At 37.4% G+C, this 20,807-nt stretch overlaps 1 protein-coding gene across 6 annotated transcripts in view; it reads left to right on the forward strand.

Moving 5' to 3' along the window:
- The window catches only part of TRDN (triadin), a 232,158-nt gene extending 212,421 nt beyond the window's left edge, over window positions 1–19,737 (forward strand). For all 6 annotated transcript variants that reach the window (XM_082307271.1, XM_082307272.1, XM_082307270.1 and 3 more), the window contains one exon: window positions 17,454–19,737. In XM_082307271.1, the coding sequence (XP_082163397.1) occupies window positions 17,454–17,596 (143 nt within the window). In that variant the 3' untranslated portion in view covers window positions 17,597–19,737. The remainder of the gene's footprint in view (window positions 1–17,453) is intronic.
- Window positions 19,738–20,807: the final 1,070 nt, after the last annotated feature.

Genomic DNA, 20,807 nt, shown 5'->3' on the forward strand with positions numbered 1-20,807 from the left:
ACTGGATGTTTCCCAGATCATAAACAGCTCTGTGCAAACAGCTCTTCATAACTGGCTTTGCAAACAGAACTTACTATGTAAATATTTTCAAACTATTCTTTGTCCACTAAAAAGAATATGTTAGTCTTCAGACAATGGATGAAAGGTTGGAATAAAAACATCAAAGTGATTTCTCTTTATGAATGTTGTTTGGTATTTGTTCACACTGAGAATTTAAAAGTTGAGGCCAAATCCTAAGTCATGCACACTTGAGTTGGAACAGGCTTTTGCCTATTCTGTTTGCAGATGAAGCCAGTGCATGTTCCCCAGTACGCTGAATGGTAATACTTTTTGCTGATAAATGGAAGTAGAAAAGGATTTACACATTCTGAGCTAATCTAAAAATTGAAATAGTAAATCTTCTTTCAGCTTTCAAAAGCTCAATAGATTAGATTCACATGTCCTTAGATTTTAATATCGGAGTCCTTCAATCTTTCCCTGATATTAAAAAGCAATCAGATAAAGACAAATAAGCAATTTAAAAAGTTGTATATATATTCAATTTTAGATTGCTCCACATTTAAACAGAATGTTAAGCAGTACTGTACCTTTCGTAAACAATGGTGATTTGTGCAGTAGACACTAAATTTCACTTCCCTGTAGAGCTGCAAGCAATTACTTAGAATTCTTTCTCCCTCTTTCTCCTGTCCTACTAGCCAAATTTGACACCTGTAGCCAGACTTAAACTGGTTACCCACACAAAAAAAAAAAAAAAAGGGAATTCTTGGAACTCCATTTTTTTTCTTCTATCTTATAACAAATGTATTTGCAAGCACACAGAAGCAGATTTTTCAACTCTTGGAGTAAAATTTGAGGAGTGTACAAATTCAACTCTGTGGTGAGGACTATCTACCATACCCTTTATATGAACAGCTGTATACTTTTATAGAAATCCTAGTTTGTTTCAAGGCTTATACCAGAGTATGAAAATCTAAACTAATCAAAAGTTGATTATGTTTATTGCAACTACCTTGTAAGTGTCCTAATGGCTGAAAACTCAGGAAACAATGTGTGCTGCATTTTTCATACAGTTGGTTGAAGAGGTTGATGTTTTTACTGTGCTCTTATCTAAGCCCACAGATATGCAAATGTGGCAGAAGTAAAGAGAGGCTGTGGTGGAAGAGCATGACAAGTGAGAAATAATGAGATTGACACTAATCCCAAATAAATTTATTTGTTAAATTAGAGAAATGTGTGGATTATTCCCAAGGTCAAGAGAAATCAAACTAGTCATGCTAACTTCCATGCAAATAGATGTGTCTTAAATAGCCTTACGTAATTCATGCATTTACCCTCACACATTATTAGAGGTTTAAAATTTTCTCGGACATGAGAACTTGTATGTCTAGTCAAAGAAGTTGTACCTCTGGGAAAACTAACATTATCATTAAACAGAGTTGGAATACCATTTATATGAACATACTATGCTAACTCTTTTATCAAAAAAGCATTTCTCAGCTAGATCTTTCCTCTGTTTCTGCAGTGATAGAGAGCAATACAGTTTCTGAGATGTTTTCTAGAAAAAGAGGAACCATTTATCATATTATCAGCAAAAGCTATTCAGTGGCACATAGTGATCACCACATGAAAACATCAGCATCTCCAGTGGATGAATTCCTTACATGTCTGTATTAGCACATAGTGGTTGGTTTATTACTGTAAGGTTGTTTTCTTGCTTTGCACTTTCTGTCTTCCTGTAATATATTTTCCAATGCAAAGACGATTTCCAAATCTGCAAAAGCAGAAAGTTCTATTTAATGTGAGATTTTATATGAGAGCCATTTGAGAGACCATCAAGGATGTTTCCTCAATACTGAGGAAACATAAACTTGTCAGCAGTGCAGTGTGTAAGATTTTTGACATGGATCATTATTTTGAAAGAGAATGAGACCGCTTTCCTTTATTTTTTCCCTAGTTCTAAAGTATTTGAAGACTTCAGAGAAAAATATGATCTTTTTCATTATTCTGAAGTTGCAGATTTTGTCAATTTCATTAAGCACAAACATTGGTACTGTTCTATAAAATAGAAGCATTGAACTACATTAAAAATAATACACAATATTCAAAAGAGAAGGCAATAGATAGGTGACAAACTGCAGGTACTATATTTTCTACTCTCCTTGCCACCCAGACAGTCTGTGTATCTCAGATGTATGATGGTTCTGGTATTCCGTCAGCAGTTTCTTCCAGAACTGCAGCTGCATAAACTCATACTCCTGAAGCTGATCATTTGAATGCAACTAGATCAAGGAAGCCGAAAAAAATGTTGAGGAGAAAAGATATGATGTCTTTTCTCAAAATAGAAATATAGATCAAGGAAGGGACCATTAACTGTAACAGCTGTGTCTCTGAAAGTAATAATGAAAACAGCAATAGCATCTTTGAAATAATTTATATTAGAGATTCATCATTTCTTTCTCACCAGAATTCAGCAATAAATCACTAATATTAATGTTGTATTTTCTGGACATAAGAAAGCGTGCCATTGGCTGGAAAATAATAGAAGGAACAGGCACTCTAAGGAGTTTCCGATTTTTTTGTATATTTGTGCTCAATCATTTACAAGACCTGTGTCTATACAGGATATGTTCATTCAGTAAGACTTTCCAGGGCGCTCATCACTCTGCAGCACAAAGGCTCAGCGTGAGAGCAGGATGAGCTGCACACTAAGGCTGCTTGCAAGAGAGTCTGTGTAGAACAGCCTCTGTTCTGCAGTTATACAGGAATGTCTCAACATTTCATGTTTGTTAGAATTGTGAGGATGAAGGCTGCATATGCAGGCTTTCCAACAACTTGGTGTTAGTCATTCCACTATTCTGAAGTTCACTTTTAAAGAAATACTTCGAGACTAAGTCTTGGCAGGCTTATCTAACCAGAGGCATACTGTGCATTAACAAGAGATGTACATTTAAAGAGCTGACTTAAACAGTACTAAATGCTTGAGTGGTCACTTATTAAGAACTAAAGTGACTTTGATTTAATTTAGTTTAACCTATTTTGAAATTGAATTGATGAAAATTTCACTGAGACTGCTTTAATTCTGAATGAGTGCCTAATTAATCCAGTTTTAAAGTTAAATTAATCTTCCTGATTGTTTCTACATAGAAAAGCCGTATAAGGAGGAAATATCAGACATATTGTGGTAGCTAGGTAAAATAAAAACTTTACCGTCTGTTGTGAAGCTGATTAAATGTCACTGGAAAACTTCTTATAGATTACAATAAGCTTTGAAACTCAAAATCTGTAAATACACACCACAAATGAGAACAATACATCAGTTTTTATGTTACTTATAAGCTTATAAATAGCCTGTCAGTATAGTGACATTGTAATCTAAATTATGAATTACAGACATTCCATTTAAATGCCCAAAGGATAAGTTTTATCTTTTGAAACAAAAAGAACTTCATGGGGAGAATCTCTGGGTTCCTGCTGTGTCTTCTATGGGAGGTCATCTATCCCTAGCTTTAAAGTAATCTCTTTTTTTTTTGTCTTTGGCTATATTTGGTAATTCTCTTACCTTACCTTGAGTTTATTTGTTGTCAAGATGTTTGTCAATGGCTTTATACTGAAAGAGGGTAGATTTAGGTTAGGTATAAGGAAGTTCTTTACTTACAAGGGTGGTGAGGCACTGGAACAGGTTGCCCAGAGCAGCTGTGGATGCCCCCTCCCTGGAAGTGTTCAAGGCCAGGTTGGATGGGGCTTTGAGCAACCTGTTCTAGTGAACGGTGTGTCTGCTCATGGCAGGGGGGTTGGAACCAGATGATCTTTAAGGTCCCTTCCAACCCAAACCATTCTATGATTCTGTGATTCTATGAAGATTTGTTTACAACTAGGAATTACTGAGAGAGATTCTCAATCAGCTTTGCATTATGATGAGACTTACCTGGACTCAGTTTAAAGTCCACATCCCCAATAAACAATCTTAAGTTTTCACAGTAATCAACACAGTGACAAAAGAAAGGTCGATTAATAGCACTTGAACTTTACTAGCTCAGTCTTCAAATTACTGAGAACCTTTTCTTATTGTTATGTAAGCTTTAGCTGTGCCACATCCATGAATGTGCTTTATAGACCACATTGAAAGACTCTCATCTAAAATCCATAAGAGATCAGTCCTGAAGATTAACAAGCAGAGAGTCTTTGCCAATCAACAGTGATAACCACTGTTAAAAAATATAAGGTCAGACCCAAGACATTATTTTAGACAATTTTAATGTCCCAAATAGTCCGTCAAAGAGGTTCCATAAAGCCTAAGGTTTTTACATTCATAAAGCACCTTTCCACACAAGCACAGAATTTTTTGGCCCCAACATCCCTGGTTTTGAAAGAGGGAAAACTGCTGGCCTAGTGCCCAGTTCCTACAAAAACCTCATTAGGATCCAGAAACTTCCTAACAATTCCTGTCCACAAGATATGCTTTGAGTACAACTAATGCATCAGCAACATCAAGCCCTTGATAAAATGCAGCTGTAATTACTTTGCTTCTAAAATGGTGGTGACAGTCATACTTTCTCTATCCTTGTGTATCATAGAATCATAGAATATCTCGAGTTGGAAGGGACTCCTAAGGATCATCGAGTCCAACACCCTGCTCCTCGCAGGACTACCTAAAACTAAACCATATAACTAAGAGCGTCATCCAGACGCTCCTTGAACTCTGACAGGGTTTGTGCCGTGACCACTTCCCTGGGGAGCCTGTTCCACTGACCAACCACTCTCTCAGTGAAGAGCCTTTTCCCAATGTCCAACCTGAACTGCCCCTGATGCAGTTTCATTCCATTTCCTCGTGTTCTGTCGCTGGTAACCAGAGAGAAGAGATCAGCACCTCCCCCTCCACTGTGCCCCGTGAGGAGATTGTAGGCTGCAATGAGGTCACCCCTCAGCCTTCTCTTCTCTAAGCTGAACAAACCAAGTGACCTCAGATGCGTCTCGTAAGTCTTACCCTTGAGACCTTTCACCATCTTGGTCACCCTCCTCTGGACACACTCTGATAGTTTGACGTCCTTCTTATACTGAGGCACCCAAAACTGGACAATCGCCTCCCTCTACCAGCTAGCTATGCTGTGCTTGATGCACCCCAGGACACGGTTGTCCCTTTTGGCGGCCAGGGCACACTGTTGACTCATATTCAACTTGCCATCAACCCAAACCCCCAGATCTCTTTCCGTGGGGCTGCTTTCCAGCCTCTCATCCCCTAATTTGTATGTATAATCAGGATTACCCCATCCCAGGTGCAGAATCTGGCACTTGCTCTTGTTAAATTTCATACTGTTAGCGATTGCCCAGCTCTCTAGTCTATTCAGATCTATCTGTAAGGCCTCTCTACCCTCGATGGAGGCCACAGCGCCTCCTAATTTAGTATAATTTGCAGACTTATTTAATGTACATTCAATTCCTGTGTCCAGATCATTTATAAAAACATTGAAGAGAACTGGCCCTAAAACTGAGCCCTGGGGAATCCCACTGGTGACTGGCCACCACCCTGATGTAACCCCGTTTACTATAATCTTTGTGTACTCTCCAAGGGATTTAGTTGACAGTCTTTCAGAGCCCTCTCTCCCTCTTTACCAACTTTATACCTTAGACTTTTATCTATTTGGTATAAAGGTCTGTTTCTGCTTCAGAGACTTCTTTAGGTAAAATACTTCAAAATGGTCACTTGGTAAAATGTAGATATAATTCTGGACTAATTCTTGTACTATCAGGCACATCTAGTAATGTATTTATCTAGCTCTTGTGGCTCATGCACATGTACAGCACTAAGTTTAGTACCTGGACAGATTTGCAGTCCATAATGGAGGGATATTTTCTGTTGTCATTGAAGACCTGGTTTGTGAACATGGCTTCAAATGTAGGTGCTCTCATTCAACCTAAATCATGCTCAAGGTGTCTGAAGTCCACTCTAAATCTTGGTCCACATATATTATTGAACCTCTCCCATAACACTTGATAATGTGCCCTCTGAGCTTGGAATGATTGTTTACATCAAAAGGGAATGAGGAAAATTCTACCAGAGAATACACTAAGAGCAAACTCAGAGCCCCAGGAGACATCCAAAAAATAAAGAGGGATCTTTGGTGAGAAAATTAGTTGAAGGATGAGCAGAAGTTGACAACAGAGAAGGTAGTCAAAACTTGGGTTTTTTAGAATTAGTTCATGAATTGTGTTTACTTCACATGCTAAGCCTAAAAATTATTTGCCTAGTAAATTATTAGAGACACACCTATATTTACTATAAATGTAGGGATAAATTGGTCTAATTAAACAACATATGAGGGTCGCAGCCTATGGGAAAAAAGACTATGAAAAAAAAGTGTTATTTTTTTATCATGCTGCTTTAGATCCAGTAATGAGAATCTGATTTGCCTAACTTTGCAAAATGAATCCAATTAGTAATATTATTTCTGCCTATCAGACAATGATTTCATTCCCTTCCTCTTAACTGGGTCAAAACATTTCGCTAAAATTAAACTAAGTGGCTCCAAGCATTTATAAATATATACTACATTTGTGCCAAGTCAAACAAACAAACAAAAAAGAAATATATCTCAGTATAAATCTCTGAATTATTTTGCCATAAATGAAATATCATTAACTAGTATCTTAATGCTTCTCACTGCTAAGTCATTTTTGCCCTTTAGTTTGACTGGTGTATCGTCTTAAATCACAATGCAAGAAAAGAGAAGAAAAATACATATTATGTATTTCCATGACATATCCCATGGAAGCAAAGTTCTGTACAAAATGTAACAGTTTTCTGAGTCAGAAATTATTTATCTTTGTTCCAGATAAATGGCCATTTCTTCAAATCCCTTTTGAACTTTAGAAAAGTAATTCCTCCAATGTCATATTCCTTCTCTTCTCACAAGGACATTGCTTAGAGGACAGAGCAACTGTCTTACCTTTTTATCAACACAGATTTTGTTTTTAAACATTGATCTGCTGAAAAACATGCATGCTGATGTTGGAGTAAGTTCATGTTTCCATGTTATCATCAGTATAGTCAAATCCAGTAGACAAATCATAATTATGTGATGCAATTCTTAATTAGTGAGACCAGAACTGACAGCAGATGCTGTGAAATATATTAAAGAAGCCAGCCTATCGAGCTCCTACAGTTTCTTTCTGTTTTTCCTTGTTCCTAGAACTGTGCAAATTCAGGGTGAGGAAGACATTATAATTTAGCTTCATTTTTCATTGTAAGTAGCACACAGGCACAGATTCAATCCTCCTAATCATAAGCACTTAAATAAGCACATATTTGTACAAGTTCCATAGTCAATGAGAGAGGAACTTCTCCAATGGGTTACTCATCCCTTCAAAATCTGAATTGGCTAGAGCTAAATCCAGAAGGTAGTGCCTCTAGTGTCTGATGTTAAGCAGGATGAATTTGGGCCTGTCAGGGTTTGTCAGTAGCATAGTTCGAGCACTGTTTCTTTTCTGAGTTTTTATTGTCATAAAGAAGTCGTTTATTGAGCAATGGCAATAAAATCCAATAAAATCCAATTCTGTATTGCTGCCCACCAAATACCACTGCAATCTGATGTAATTACCACTTCAGACTTTGAAAAAATCCAACAGATTTTAATAGACTTTGGATCAGGCCTGCATTAATTTTTGGTCCCTATTAAATATCATTCCTTGAATGATTCATTTGTTTGCTCCTATGTTTCACTAATAAAACACATAATGTCAGTACCAGACTCCTTTGAAAGCTCAATGCTAGCAAAATTGTAAAGACTGTGTACTCTGATCATTGCTATGCTTTGTTGGAAGTGTCTGTATTACCACATATGTGTCACACTGTTATATCTTGCATGGTTTTACTGCCTAACAAAAAGAATTTTTTAATGAATTTTGGGGGAATGTCACGCTTTGGGGATATTCACACATTTATGTGAGAGTTACATGGTTTGTGTGCAGTGACCATAGCATGGAATATAATACTTTTCTCTAAACATGCAGCTTATTTATCCATTAAGCCTTCTTACTGGACAATGCAAGAGGCAGTTAGCAAAATACAGAATGTTTTGCTCCCTTAAATGGTTGTTAGGTGTCATCTATCACATTCAAGCTAAAAGGCAGAAATAATAAGTTTCACCTTTATTGTAGAAATTGGTTTTGTTAGAATAAAGATCTCATTCATCAAGCTTTTTTGTTATGTTTCAAAAAGAGCACTGACTTTGATAAGTAACAAATCATAACTGATTTTAACCGGTTCTGGTCTTGGGATCTTATATATGTTTTTACTGTGGTGATTTTTTTTCTCCTCTAATGACGTTAAGTATGACCAGCCTGACCTTCTAGTGCTATTGATTTGATACATTTACAATGTGTTTTATACCAAGAAATTGTTATTAAAGACATGTACTACTCACTTTGTACTGATACTATTTTTGTTCCCTGATTGAAACACCAATAAAACTTGGTCTCTTTTTTGTATTTAGCAATTTTCCTGAGTGTGTTGGTACCAGAGACACACTTAAGAAATGGAACAATCTTCTGGGTGTTTTTTGTTCACTGTTGAGCACTATTTTTAAGAGGAGGTGTATTTATTCTTTTAAAAAGTATAACTATTTTACCTTCTCCAGACCTTGCAGTCCCACAATGCTTGAAAAAGAGGCGTTACGGAGAACATGCGATCTGAGTTCTCGTGGCTGTAATAACAATGCTGTTGTTATATTTAACTTTGCTACTCCAACACCTTTAGTACTTTTTTATTAAATAACTTATTATCTGACAGACCCCTTGCTAAAATGGATGTAAAAACTTGCATCATGTTTGCAAAGATGAGCAGTTAATTGCATTATATCACGGACACTTTGAAAGTAGCTTTAAGAGATACTTTCCAACCATTCTTCATTTTCTTTCCTTATTCGAGGCACAAAATAAGATGCAAAAGAAGTATCCTCATGGAACAATTTCTTTTTTTCCTTTTACTGTCTACACATTGTCTATACAATGCTGGAAAAATCTCATTTTAAAGGGATGTTTTTAGATATATAGAACTAATTTAAAGTGGTAATGATATTTCTTGCTGATGTGTAATGGATGTATGAAAGTTTTCTCCTCTTCTTTTCCCTCTCCTCCTTCCCATTAAGCGTTGTACTTCCTGAGAACGGCAGTAGTGTGCCTGTACAGCATGCTCAATAATAAGAAAGGAGTTGAAAAGGATTTATCAAAAAAAGATAAATCTCATTTTTGAAGCAAACCATGTTGTTTTGAATAGCCAGTATCTAAACATGGACCATATTGTGAATTTAAGAAAACAGTATTTGGTCTTCTGCATAGGCCCTCAACCTTCATCTTTGCTATTCAGAGAAATGGGATTTAATTGAATGTCAGTTACACAGTGCAGCTAAGCACAAAGACTTATATACTTGCGTTAGAAAGTGTGAAGGCAAAAATTTGTGATATTTAGCAAGGATTCCACACCACTTCCCTTCCCCATCTGCCCCTGTGCTTTCTCTGGTCAGTTTGTCATACTGTAATTTTACTGAACTGTTAAGGTAAAGAGCCCAAATTGTTTGACAGGGAAAGAAGCAGAGCAAAGGGGAAAATAGCTGCTTCTCTTCCTTGCCCTTTAGTAAGTGAAAAAAAGTTCAGCTCCCCAGTCATTGGAACAAGTTTTCTTTGTTCTTGTCTGGTTCAGTTTTGATTGCTGAACCAAAAGGCAGTATGCACATTCCTGAGAAGCAATCAGAAAGAAATTAGTGCAATTGTTAATACTTTCTCTTACTTAGAATTGCTTACTAATTAGTTGTTTGTAATGCTATGATTGCCTGAATTTTTGTGCTTCGTTGAATTGTTTAATTCTATTCAAAAAGGCTCTGAGTAAAGAAATTTGGTTCAAACTAGAAAACATCAGTAATACAAATTGTTTCCCTGTATTTTTTCCCTAATAACCAAACTGTTATTGCTAAAAGCTATTGCTTTTTAATGAATATTTTATTTGGTGACTTGCCTTAAAAGCAGCTATCTGAGCCTTGTAGAAAGGAGACTTTAGCCATTGTGACACATAAACAGGAACACTTTTACATTCTTTAGGATTAGTAAATTTTATTCCTCTCTGAATTTTCTACCCCCTTTCCTTATAAGATTAATTTTAAAAAAGACTATAGTAAAAAAATATATTTATTTGTTTGTTTGGATCACCATAATTCCTTACACAGAACTCCCATTAATTGCTTGAGTATGCACTTGAGTTGTAGTTTGGCACTTTGAATGGTAGCAAGCTACGCCTTAGTCTTCTTTAAAATGATACTAGATGATATTAACTCCAGAGAAGCTTTCATGAAAATTATCACAAGGTCCTTGGACATCCTTGGATTTTAGATATGTTCCCAACTAGACTGCACACAGCTAAAGGAGGAAATGAAGATTGTTTTTCCAGTTTAGCCCCCAAATTACCAATTCCCAAACCAGGCATGCTGCTTAAGTGGAGCTAGAGCCTCTCATCCTTTGGAAATTCTGGATCAATGCATTGAAGACAAACTCTTTTCCAGCGTCTCAGCACCTTGACTTTTAAGATGCATGATGTCTCTAGGGATGGAGTGCCCTCATATTCGTTAGTTTTCTTAAAAAACTACTTCAGCTAAATGAGCATAGAAACAATTCCAAAATAGACTGCTTAGGATTTAAGGATCTATAAAGGCATAAATATGCAGGATGTAAATGAACAAGCCAGTGCTTACCTAGCACGCTTTTATAGTGTCTCTTCCACTACAGGGTTCATTTAATGAGCTGCCAGATGATTAATAGGCTTTGTCATGGTGACTGGGCTTCTCATGAAAATCTTTCCCCATCCAGATTTGTCACAGAAGAGGATCTCTGGTTGAGGACCCCTTTATTCCCTTTGTACGGAAGGTTCTTCTGGTGATCTATTCAGATTTAAAACTCCTCTCTTTCCCAGCATTTTCTTAATCTTTCTCTCAGCTGGAAGACATTTTGGATCTTATTGTCATTTCATCAGTGTCTGCTTTCTCATGCTTTGGAAATGTAAATGGCTGAGTGTGAATCTCTCTGCCCAGACAGTAAATAAAGACTGTTAACCAATATAAGCCACCATAAGGCAAAAAACTGTAACCACCTGTTAAGCAATATTCAAACCTGAGTGAAGTTTTCTCATACGTTGATGCTAATATTCTATACAGCTTCACATAAATTGGTGATTTATACCATTTACAGATGGATTTAACTCTTCACTGCCTTTGCCAGGGATGAGACACAGAGTCAATCTATTTGCGATGGTAAAGGACTTGTGGATGACACCATAATAGTATCTGTAGGGGATATGATAAATGTGCATGCTTTGAAAGTTAGCTATGATTCTGGGCTGTAATTGGACTCCTGTGAACCTGTCTGCTGCTTCTCAGCCAAGTCAATTCTGCTGGTATATTTGCCTTATGTGAATATGTGGAAATGGAACAGTATCAAAAATCACTGTTTAACTATTCCAGCAATGTTGTGGCTTTGGGATTGTCTTTGTTCTCTAGTGTCTAGTCCCTTACTAGAACTTGTGTCAGCTAGTTGTCTTTTGCCTGTTACCTATTACTTTTTCCTTTTGATAGGCTTAAAGAGAACAATTAACAACAAATAGTATGTAATTTACATTCTAGCTCTTTAAATGTTAAACTAGATCCTCAAAGCAAAATTAATGATCTTTGAACAATCATGGCAATTGGGAGAGGTGCCTGAGGGCTGGCAGAAAGCAAATGTTGTTCCTGTCTTCAAAAAGGGCAAGAAGAAGGACCCAAGGAACTACAGGCCAGTCAGCCTCACCTTGATCCCTGAGAAGGTGATGGAGCAGCTAATCCTCGAAACCATTGCCAGGCACATGAAGGACAAGAAGTTGATCAGGAATAGTCAGCATGGATTCACAAAGGGAAAGTCATGCTTGACCAACCTGATAACGTTTTATGATGAAATGACTGGCTTGGTAGACCAGGGGAGAGCAGTCAGTAAGGCTTTTGGCACTGTCTCCCATAGGATCCTTATAGAGAAGCTGATGAGGTATGGGCTGGATGAGCACACAGCAAGGTGGATTGAAAACTGGCTAAACTCCCAGGCCCAGAGCGTGGTGATCCATGGCAGGAAGTCTAGTTGGAGGCCAGTAACTAGTGGGATAACCCAGAAGTGAATATTGGTTCTATTTAACATCTGCATTAATGATCTGGATGATGCAGTAGAGTGTACCCCCAGCAAGTTTGCAGATGACACAATACTGGGGGGAATGGCTGATACACCAGAGGGTCGTGTTGCCATTCAAAAAGGAACCTCAATAGGCTGGTTTCCTCTTTTCTGCTGAATTGAAAGCACCAGGAGAGTACTCTTGCAATATTCCTCACATTTCTTGAAACCAGCCCTCTGTGTGAGATGCATGCCACTTAGAGATCGAGAGCACACATAAGCTCCATGGAATATTTGTATAATTTATTGGATATCTATGGAAAGTACTTAGCATTTCCTCTTGACCAGACCTGAACAGCTTCGCACAAACCCTGAATCCAGGGAGGTGGGGGTTGTTTCTCTGCTTTCTGGAACTCATCTTGGCTGTTCTCACTCCAAACAGATTTCCATCCAGGCAAAAATCATTTTAAAAGATCAAAAATAATTTAAAAGATTTCTCTCTTTTTGTGAGGGAAAAAAATGCCCTTTCCTTTCACAAAGTGAAAAACAAAGACACAAATACCCCCTCCTCCAGCCTTTCAGAAATGAATTAGTCTTAGGTATCAGATGTCCTTATATAACAGCATTAATAAAAATTTGTTAAAAACCTTTTCTATACTTTTCCAGCATTGACTTTTTTTTTGTTTCCTCAGTAATACACATAGGGAAATTTAAGTAATTATATGCATTCTCATAAACTACATCCTAAACAAAAGCATAAGGCCAGATATAAGGCTTTTTTTGTCTCTGCTAAGCTTACAAAAGACAGCTAGTGTTAAACCACATGTTTTGCTCCTACTGTTCATCTTTTTTTGCTAACATTTGCCCTGAAGATATGAGACAATACATTGAAAGTGAGAACCCTCCTCAGTTTAAGACACATTCTGTATTCACATTGAATGTGGGAACTGCAAAGGCAGAATGGGATGCATTTTTAGGCTTATTTGTGTGCCTAAATTCAAATTGTTCTCATAACACCATTGTAGATTCTGATACAGACACAGTTCCAAAGATGTTGGTATTTGTTTGAATGAAGTTTTCATCTGAATGTTTTTCAGCTCAGGTTTGCATGATAAAACAACTTTAAGAAGGACAACATGAAAGGGAAATACTGAAAGAGCACATAGCAAAAAGCATCATTCTGAAACCATTTCCTCCTGCACAGACCTTCTATACTGGCAGGTGACTTTGTTTTGCTTAACAAGTTAGATTATGCTAAAGACATACCATTCAGTTTACATAAAGTGTGAATCTCATCAGTAATGAAGAAGAAAGACAATATATGAGGTAGTTACCAAAAATATATATAAATAAATAAAAAATAACACAGACATTTGCAATATACCTACTTCAAAGCTCTGGTTGCTTGATTAGGTAAAATATAAATGATCCATCCCAGCAAGGCATGCTGATGAAATTTTCTTTTATAAATGGGTAGTTTTGTACTGGTGTTGTGGTTTAACCCCAGGTGGCAACTAAGGACCACACAGCCACTCGCTCACCCTCCCTCCCACCCCAGTGGGATAGGGGAGAGAATCAGAAAAAAAAAGTAAAACCCATGGGTTGAGATAAAGACAGTTTAATAGGACAGCAAAGGAAGAGAAAATAATAATAATGATAAAAGAATATACAAAACAAGTGATGCACAATGCAATTGCTCACCACCCACTGACCAATGCCCAGCCTGTTCCCAGGCACTGATTGCTTCTTCCTGGCCAACCCACCCCAGCTTATATACTGGGCATGACATGATATGGTGTGGAATAGCCCTTTGGCCAGTTGGGGTCAGCTGTCCTAGCTGCGATCCCTCCCAGCTTCTTGTGCACGTGGCAGAGCATGGGAAGATGAAAAGTCCTTGACTAGTGTAAGCACTACTTAGCAACAACTAAAACATCAGTTATCAACATTATTCTCATATTAAATCCAAAATACAGCACTATACCAGCTACTAAGAAGAATATTAACTCTATCCCAGCCACAACCAGGACAACCAGGAGAATTAAGAAGAAGCAATCTACAAAGAGTGTATGGAAAAAAAAAACCCTTTTTTAACAGTTTGAATAGCAAACAAAACCTGAAAATGCTTTCCTCCTTGGAAGTATAGCACCTTGCTTACCAAATCTTGTACTCTGAAAACAGTATCTACTAGATCTCACATACAATACAATGTACCAAAATAGTTCAATCTTTTAGCAAAGGAATCTGCTTCATTTACTTGTGTGTAAACATTGCCTTAATATTAGGACAAATCTATGAAGCATTGTGCTTTACTTTGTCTAACCCGCAAAACAAGTTTTGAGAAAATATGGACTTTTCATTTCAGAGTGAGCTGAAATGAAGCTCTGGCTGACAGCAGAGCAATTGTCCAAAACACTGTTTTTGGAAGACAGTATGCTGCAACATTCATAGGTGTTTGAGCCTCATACCCCTTACACACTTCTCCTGGAAAAAGTATGATTGTTTTTTCCTCCTTATCTGAAAAATTCTTGTACCTATCCTGCCTTTTCTAGTCCCCCTGTTCTTATTCCCGTCCCATCTGAAGTGTTTATCCTATCTTACTTCCACTCTTCAGGCTTTCCCACTCTCAAATTGTCCACAAAGTAACTCTTACTCTTTTTTTTTTTTTTCCTATCTATTTTTTTCTAATCTCCAGCCCTTGTCTCCCTTCTTACCATGAGGTTGCCCTATCACTTTCCAGCTGCTTGGCCACAATCTCTTGACACAGTTACGTCTATTTTTCTCCTCAAGCTCTTTGATCAAGTTGTACATCACCTATTTTTAATTCCAGTCGCCCCAAGAATCACCTGGCCCAGGCACTTTGCTAGATTAGTGTTGGTCTCCTACCATGACAGACCACTTTTTTTTTACTTGAGCAGTCACAGTCTCCACCACAGCTTCCCGTCTCAGACCCATCACCCTTGACACAAAAGATGTCTTCTGCCCTCAACATTGCCCCTCTAGCCTCCTAGGATACTGACGCTTTTTCAAGAAAAGATTTTTTATACCAAGAAAAGAAAACCTTTTTTTTTCTACCTCTTGGTTTGTTTGTTTGTTTGTTTGTTTGTTTGTGTTTTAATACACCTACACTGTTCTTTTGGGGTCTTTGTCAAAAAACAAGCTCAGCCTGCAGCTAATTTCAGCACTGAAAGTTTCACCACAGGTAGTTAAATATGGCAACAAATGAAGTTACTGGAATTGGAGTCTTATGAATAGAAGTAACAGGCAAACTTACTAAAAGTCATTACTACTGTCCATATCTCTCCTGAGTTTCTTCTTTATCCTACATTTTCCTGATATTTTCTGAAGACAGATGACAAGTAACAGGCTATATAAACATTTGAATGTCACTTCAAAATGTTGCACTCAACATAAGTACAAACGTATTAGCCAAACAATAGGGCTCACTTCACAAACACTACAGGTATCTCAGAAATAACACAATCAAGGATGATCTTTAGCATTACACATTCCAAATACACATACATTTTAGAATTTTTTTTAAAAAACAATTTTTTTCTTTGTCTATTTTTCACAGGTAGGATTATGGCCCACCATAACTAGTTTGTGGTTGTTGGCCAAGTTGCAACAATCTGAAAATTTGCCCTTTCCTTTTCCCTCCATGAATTTAGTGGCTTTTAACAATAGACTGTAAGTCAGATTTTCAAGTGAAATGGTTGCAGTGGCCAGTACTACTGGCGATTTTAGAATGATGATCAGATAACACCTCTGGAAAACACTGTGATGTCAGGCATGCTGTAATTACAACAGATAACCATGTTTAAAATGCTTGTAAGTATGTAGCTATATAAGTTAGTATGTATCAGGACATTGTGAATGTATGTAAAGAAAACGAACTAATTTTTTGCATTCTGTTCACATGTGAAATACAGGGAGGTTTAATCATTTTTATTATCTCTAAGGAAACTATTTATTGGTATTTATTAGGGCTAGGAAGTGCATGATGCCCTACTTGTCTTCTTCATAAAGAAGAGAGAGTTATTGACTTTTTTATATTCATTTTTATACCCATAAGAGGCATATGCAGAAATAATTTCCATTTAAACAGAGAAAGGTGAGTTTTTAATTGGCAGCTTTCTTCCTGTAAGGTGTTTCTCTTTATCAAACTGACACCCACTGGGAGTAAGTTTTAGGGGGTTTTGTGTTTCTTTTTTTTTTTTTTTAAAGAAGATCTGATTGAGAAATCTCTGATAGAGTACTTTGGTAGGAAAATATTGGTTTTAATCATAGAGGTTTTTGTGGCAATATACTGGTTTTAGCTATTTTTACTCACAAAAGTTATCTTAGTTCAAGGATGGAATAAGTCTATTTGTTGAAACTATAACATATCCCAGAAACTTTCTGGTCTTGCCCAAGTGCCGCTGTAAAATGGCCAACAGTAGAGGACATAGCACACCGACACCGTGCACCTAGTCTGTGGCTTGTGAGGCCTCACAGGGGAACCTCAGTCTGTCACATTCAGGCTGTGAGCTCTAGTCATGGGAGTCATTTTGTCTCTATTTTCTGAAGAAATCTCAGATTCATCTCACAGAGGAACATCAGAAATCCTGAAAAATTGGGGGAAAAAATTGTTTCCATTCTTAGATTTAGTGGGAAAGCAGTAAGTCTTTTGCAGGAGGACTTGATTTCCAACTCCATTTTAAAGTGCACTTTTTAGATAACAAAGACTTAACCTTTGCATGAGTCAGGCAAGAAGACCACAGAGGATAATATAACTGGATTGAACATACCGGCATTTCTGTCACACCGCTCTCTGTTCCACCATTTACTGGGACTTGGCAGTCAATAGATAAACCCTACACCTCAGTTTATACCACAGGGAGCCTTGGAGTCCATCTCAGATTAGAACTATCACAGGGAACAGCTAATTTTTTTTAATACCGAATGAACAGCAGAGGAAAGAAAAAGGCATCAGAAAATCAGTTGCATGAAAACTAACTTGTTTCAGATGCCAACATTCCTCCAATCATTTTCCTAAATACATAACTGACTAACAGTTGTCTTTTAAAACCTTGTCAACATTAACCTCAGAGTACAAAACACAGCTTTTATAACAAATTAGGTCAATTCCATCTGTGCTGAAAGTATGTGTTCTTGAAAGCCTTTAAAACATAATGGAAAGAAGTGCGAATACACAGGCCAGTGCTCAAAATTCGAAATGGAATAGACTCATAGACCCAGTTTGGAAGCCATGAACATTAACCATGTCTTCTTTGTTTTCCTAGCTCCTGTCCGCTACTTTCAATGTGTCTTCCTAAATGGACCTAATGGATTTGGACTGCAATTTCCCACTAATCCACCTTCAAAGAAGGAAGAAAAGACTCACTCAAAGGCTTCCAAGAGAAAAACAAGGAAACCAGGGCAGTAGAGAGTCTGAGTCCTGTGATCGCTCATATTTTGCACTTTATCTTTTCTACTGAGGTCCACAGTAGTTACAGTGGTACTTGTCATTGCAAGAATGTGATCCACTTGGACACATGTACCTGGAAAAAGTTTCCATGGGGCAGAGGCAAAACAGGCAGTAATGAACTGTGTTTGACAAAGGTAGAAATGTAAAAGTGCCCCGTTTCTCGTGGAAAGGCTGCAATGCTAACAAAGCGTTGACCTGATTGTGTGTGTGAGTGTGTGTGTGTTTTCCTGCCTCTTTTGCTCTTCTTGTTTTTCTTTACCTACCTGCTCAGCACTGAAGTGAGTCTGTATTCCATTTAATCTTATCTAGGGAGTGAAATGTTGAATGTAGCTCTTATATCAGCAGATTGCAAGACTACCTGCAATTCTAAATCATTTCTTCTTAACGTTCAATCAAATTGCTGACAGGAAAAAGCCTCACTAAGTCATGAAAATGTGCTCTGTGACTGGTGCTATTTTTATGTCTCATTGACCAGTGTAGCCTGAAGCTCACACTTGCTCTGAGCAGCTCAATATACTATCAGTACATTGACTCTGCAAGTCATGTTAATGATGAATATTTCTATTTAACTTGAAGCAGTAAAATCATGGTCTATTTGCCCTGCTTGTTGGCGAAATACAAACTCTTCACTTTCTAAAGCCCAAAGCAGAGGAAGTGAGACAACACAGCAAAGTTGAGGAAAACGAGTGTTTTACATGAAGGTCCCAAGAAAGAAATGAAGTCATTTTAGTACTTCTACTTTTCCTCTGTGGGTAAATCAGATTGACTTGCAGCAAAGACCATGTAAATGGAGAATATACCAGCCAACCCTTTGCTACTAGCATAAGTCAGATCAAAACCTATCATGTGAGATGCCACTCATGAAACCAAAGCAACCCACATTTCCAATAGGTAAACATGCCAATTTGATGCAACCTCAGATCAGTGAACAAAAAAAGAAAAAAAAAAAAAAGGCAAAACAAAACAGACAAAAAAACCCAAATGAGAGCATATGAAATAATCCGGGTAGCTGATTTTACTAGACGAAATGAAAGGACCTCCTCACAGCACACTACTGTTGATAACTTATAGATGAGAACTGGAAGTAGATCTGCCAATCCTCAACCTTCTTTTGTGCATTTCTGTAGAAATAATGGATTTGTTGCCTTAAGAAAGAGGTGGGATGGTATTTCATCCATGTTAAGGGACATGACCGAAAACTGGCATCTCAATTGTACATCTGGCAATGTAAATAATAATGCATTTTTGCAAGCTGCTATTTGTTTGTATTTCTTTACTATGTTTTTGCATTTAGTCTGTGAAATGTACAGCAGTGATCTTAGTTATATAGTTACCTAGTGAAGCAGCATGATGGTCTTTGTACAACCTGACTACTTGTAGTCTGATCACACCAGTAACTATATACCGCTTTTTTATTTTTAGCATAGTTCAAGATAACATCAGCCCCTTCCCCCTCCCCTTGGTCCCTGACAACCCATTCTTAATCAAACATGACACACACAAGTTTTGGACAACTGAGTCTTTAACAAGTTAATGCAATTCAGAAAGCTTTGCTCTGATTACTGGTCATGGCGGTATGCGAACTGGGTTCTTGGTCTTAATGTGCTCTCACGTTGCACAGGTCCTGTGCTGCAAAAACTGCCATTGCAACAAGCAGACTAGACAGTGGCTTATGAAAAGAGATAGGAATAGGTCCTGCTCTAGGAGTAGCTCTTCCCACATAAGAATACACTGCAGATAAAAGTGTTCATGGTGAATGCCTCCGCTGTCACCTGTGAAATCTGCTCTGGAGATAGAGCTGCCAACAGAGAATATTTCGTGGTAAAATGATACTCTCTAATTTTCTTTCAGTGGGCCTTTTTATATTTCCAGTGACTTTTTTCCTTTCCCAGTTTGTGATTTTGTATATATTATTATGGATTTTATTGCCCTAGGTTTTTACTGTGAAAGCTGTCTTAAAATGAGATTATAACTTTCTGAAAATCAGTTAATTTAATTCAAGACTTTATCTAATTCCAGTAATCAGGACAAAATTTTAAGATACTATAACCTATTATTTTTTTCTTCTTCTTTTGGCAAAATAAATTTTATTCATTACAGTTAGCCTTAATCCTTTCTTCCCATCTGAGTTTGGAGATGTCAAGAATATGTTCCAGATCTCATTTCCATAATGTTTCAATTAGATATCTGAAAGCTTTGGAAATATAAACAATTAATATCATTGAATAAGTGGTATAAAATCAGTCATTTGTTGTTGTTTCCTAATCTCACTCTCTGCCTTGAAGAACAGGAGAAACAGGCCCACTCTCAAAGTGGGAAGCATTTTTCTCTTTGAATTCCCCTGGAAACTTTAAAAAAATTACTCGAATTGCATGGTTTTACTCAAATTAGCCTGAAATACTGCAAAATCATGTGCTGATTGTTATCCATTTTGGAAAATAAAGAATATAAACCTTGTTCCAGTGGCCGTGATATGTTTTCCTGTGAATCCAAAAGCGGAGAACAAGGGTTTGCATAGGTAAGTTTTCTGTCCCTGCTCAGTATATACGAATCTTATGAATATAAAGATGCGGCTTTTCTTACAATTAGGCTGGAAAAATGAATCATTCAGCATTGTATTTATTCCTAATCAGCTTTTTGCAATACTTATCTTAGCTAGTCTTTTTACACACTTTGTGGATTACCCTCTGACATACAAAAAGCTAAATGGTTCCTGCAGTCCTTCAGGGTAGGACTTCATCTCTACCAAAATCACATATATTCATCAAAGTGGTCATTTGAAATACAACTGCACAACCAATATAGACAAACCTGCAATCTCCAATGACTAGTCTGTAGTCCAAACAATTGGGAAAATGACCACTGAGAAAATGACTGCCAAGTCACTGAGTAAACATGGTGAGATTTCCACCACACACACCCCCCATAGGAACTGTGGCTTGCCTATATCAGCAATTGCTAAAACAAGTGAGCTTGTGCATGAACCAGACTACAGCCAGAAGACAGCACAGCTGCAATTGCGCAGCTCTGCATTGGGTTCAAGAGTCCTTTGCCATGTGGAATTTGGTGAGCCTTCCCACATGGGAGGTTTGTCGGTCAGCAGTTTGGTTGTACAGGTATTTCTAAACCCTTCTTCTCAAAAACGTGCGCCTTTTTCTGAGATGCTAAA

The sequence above is a fragment of the Platalea leucorodia genome (genome assembly GCF_965183815.1).
Source record: "Platalea leucorodia genome assembly, chromosome: 3".
In the NCBI taxonomy this organism is placed as follows: domain Eukaryota; kingdom Metazoa; phylum Chordata; class Aves; order Pelecaniformes; family Threskiornithidae; genus Platalea; species Platalea leucorodia.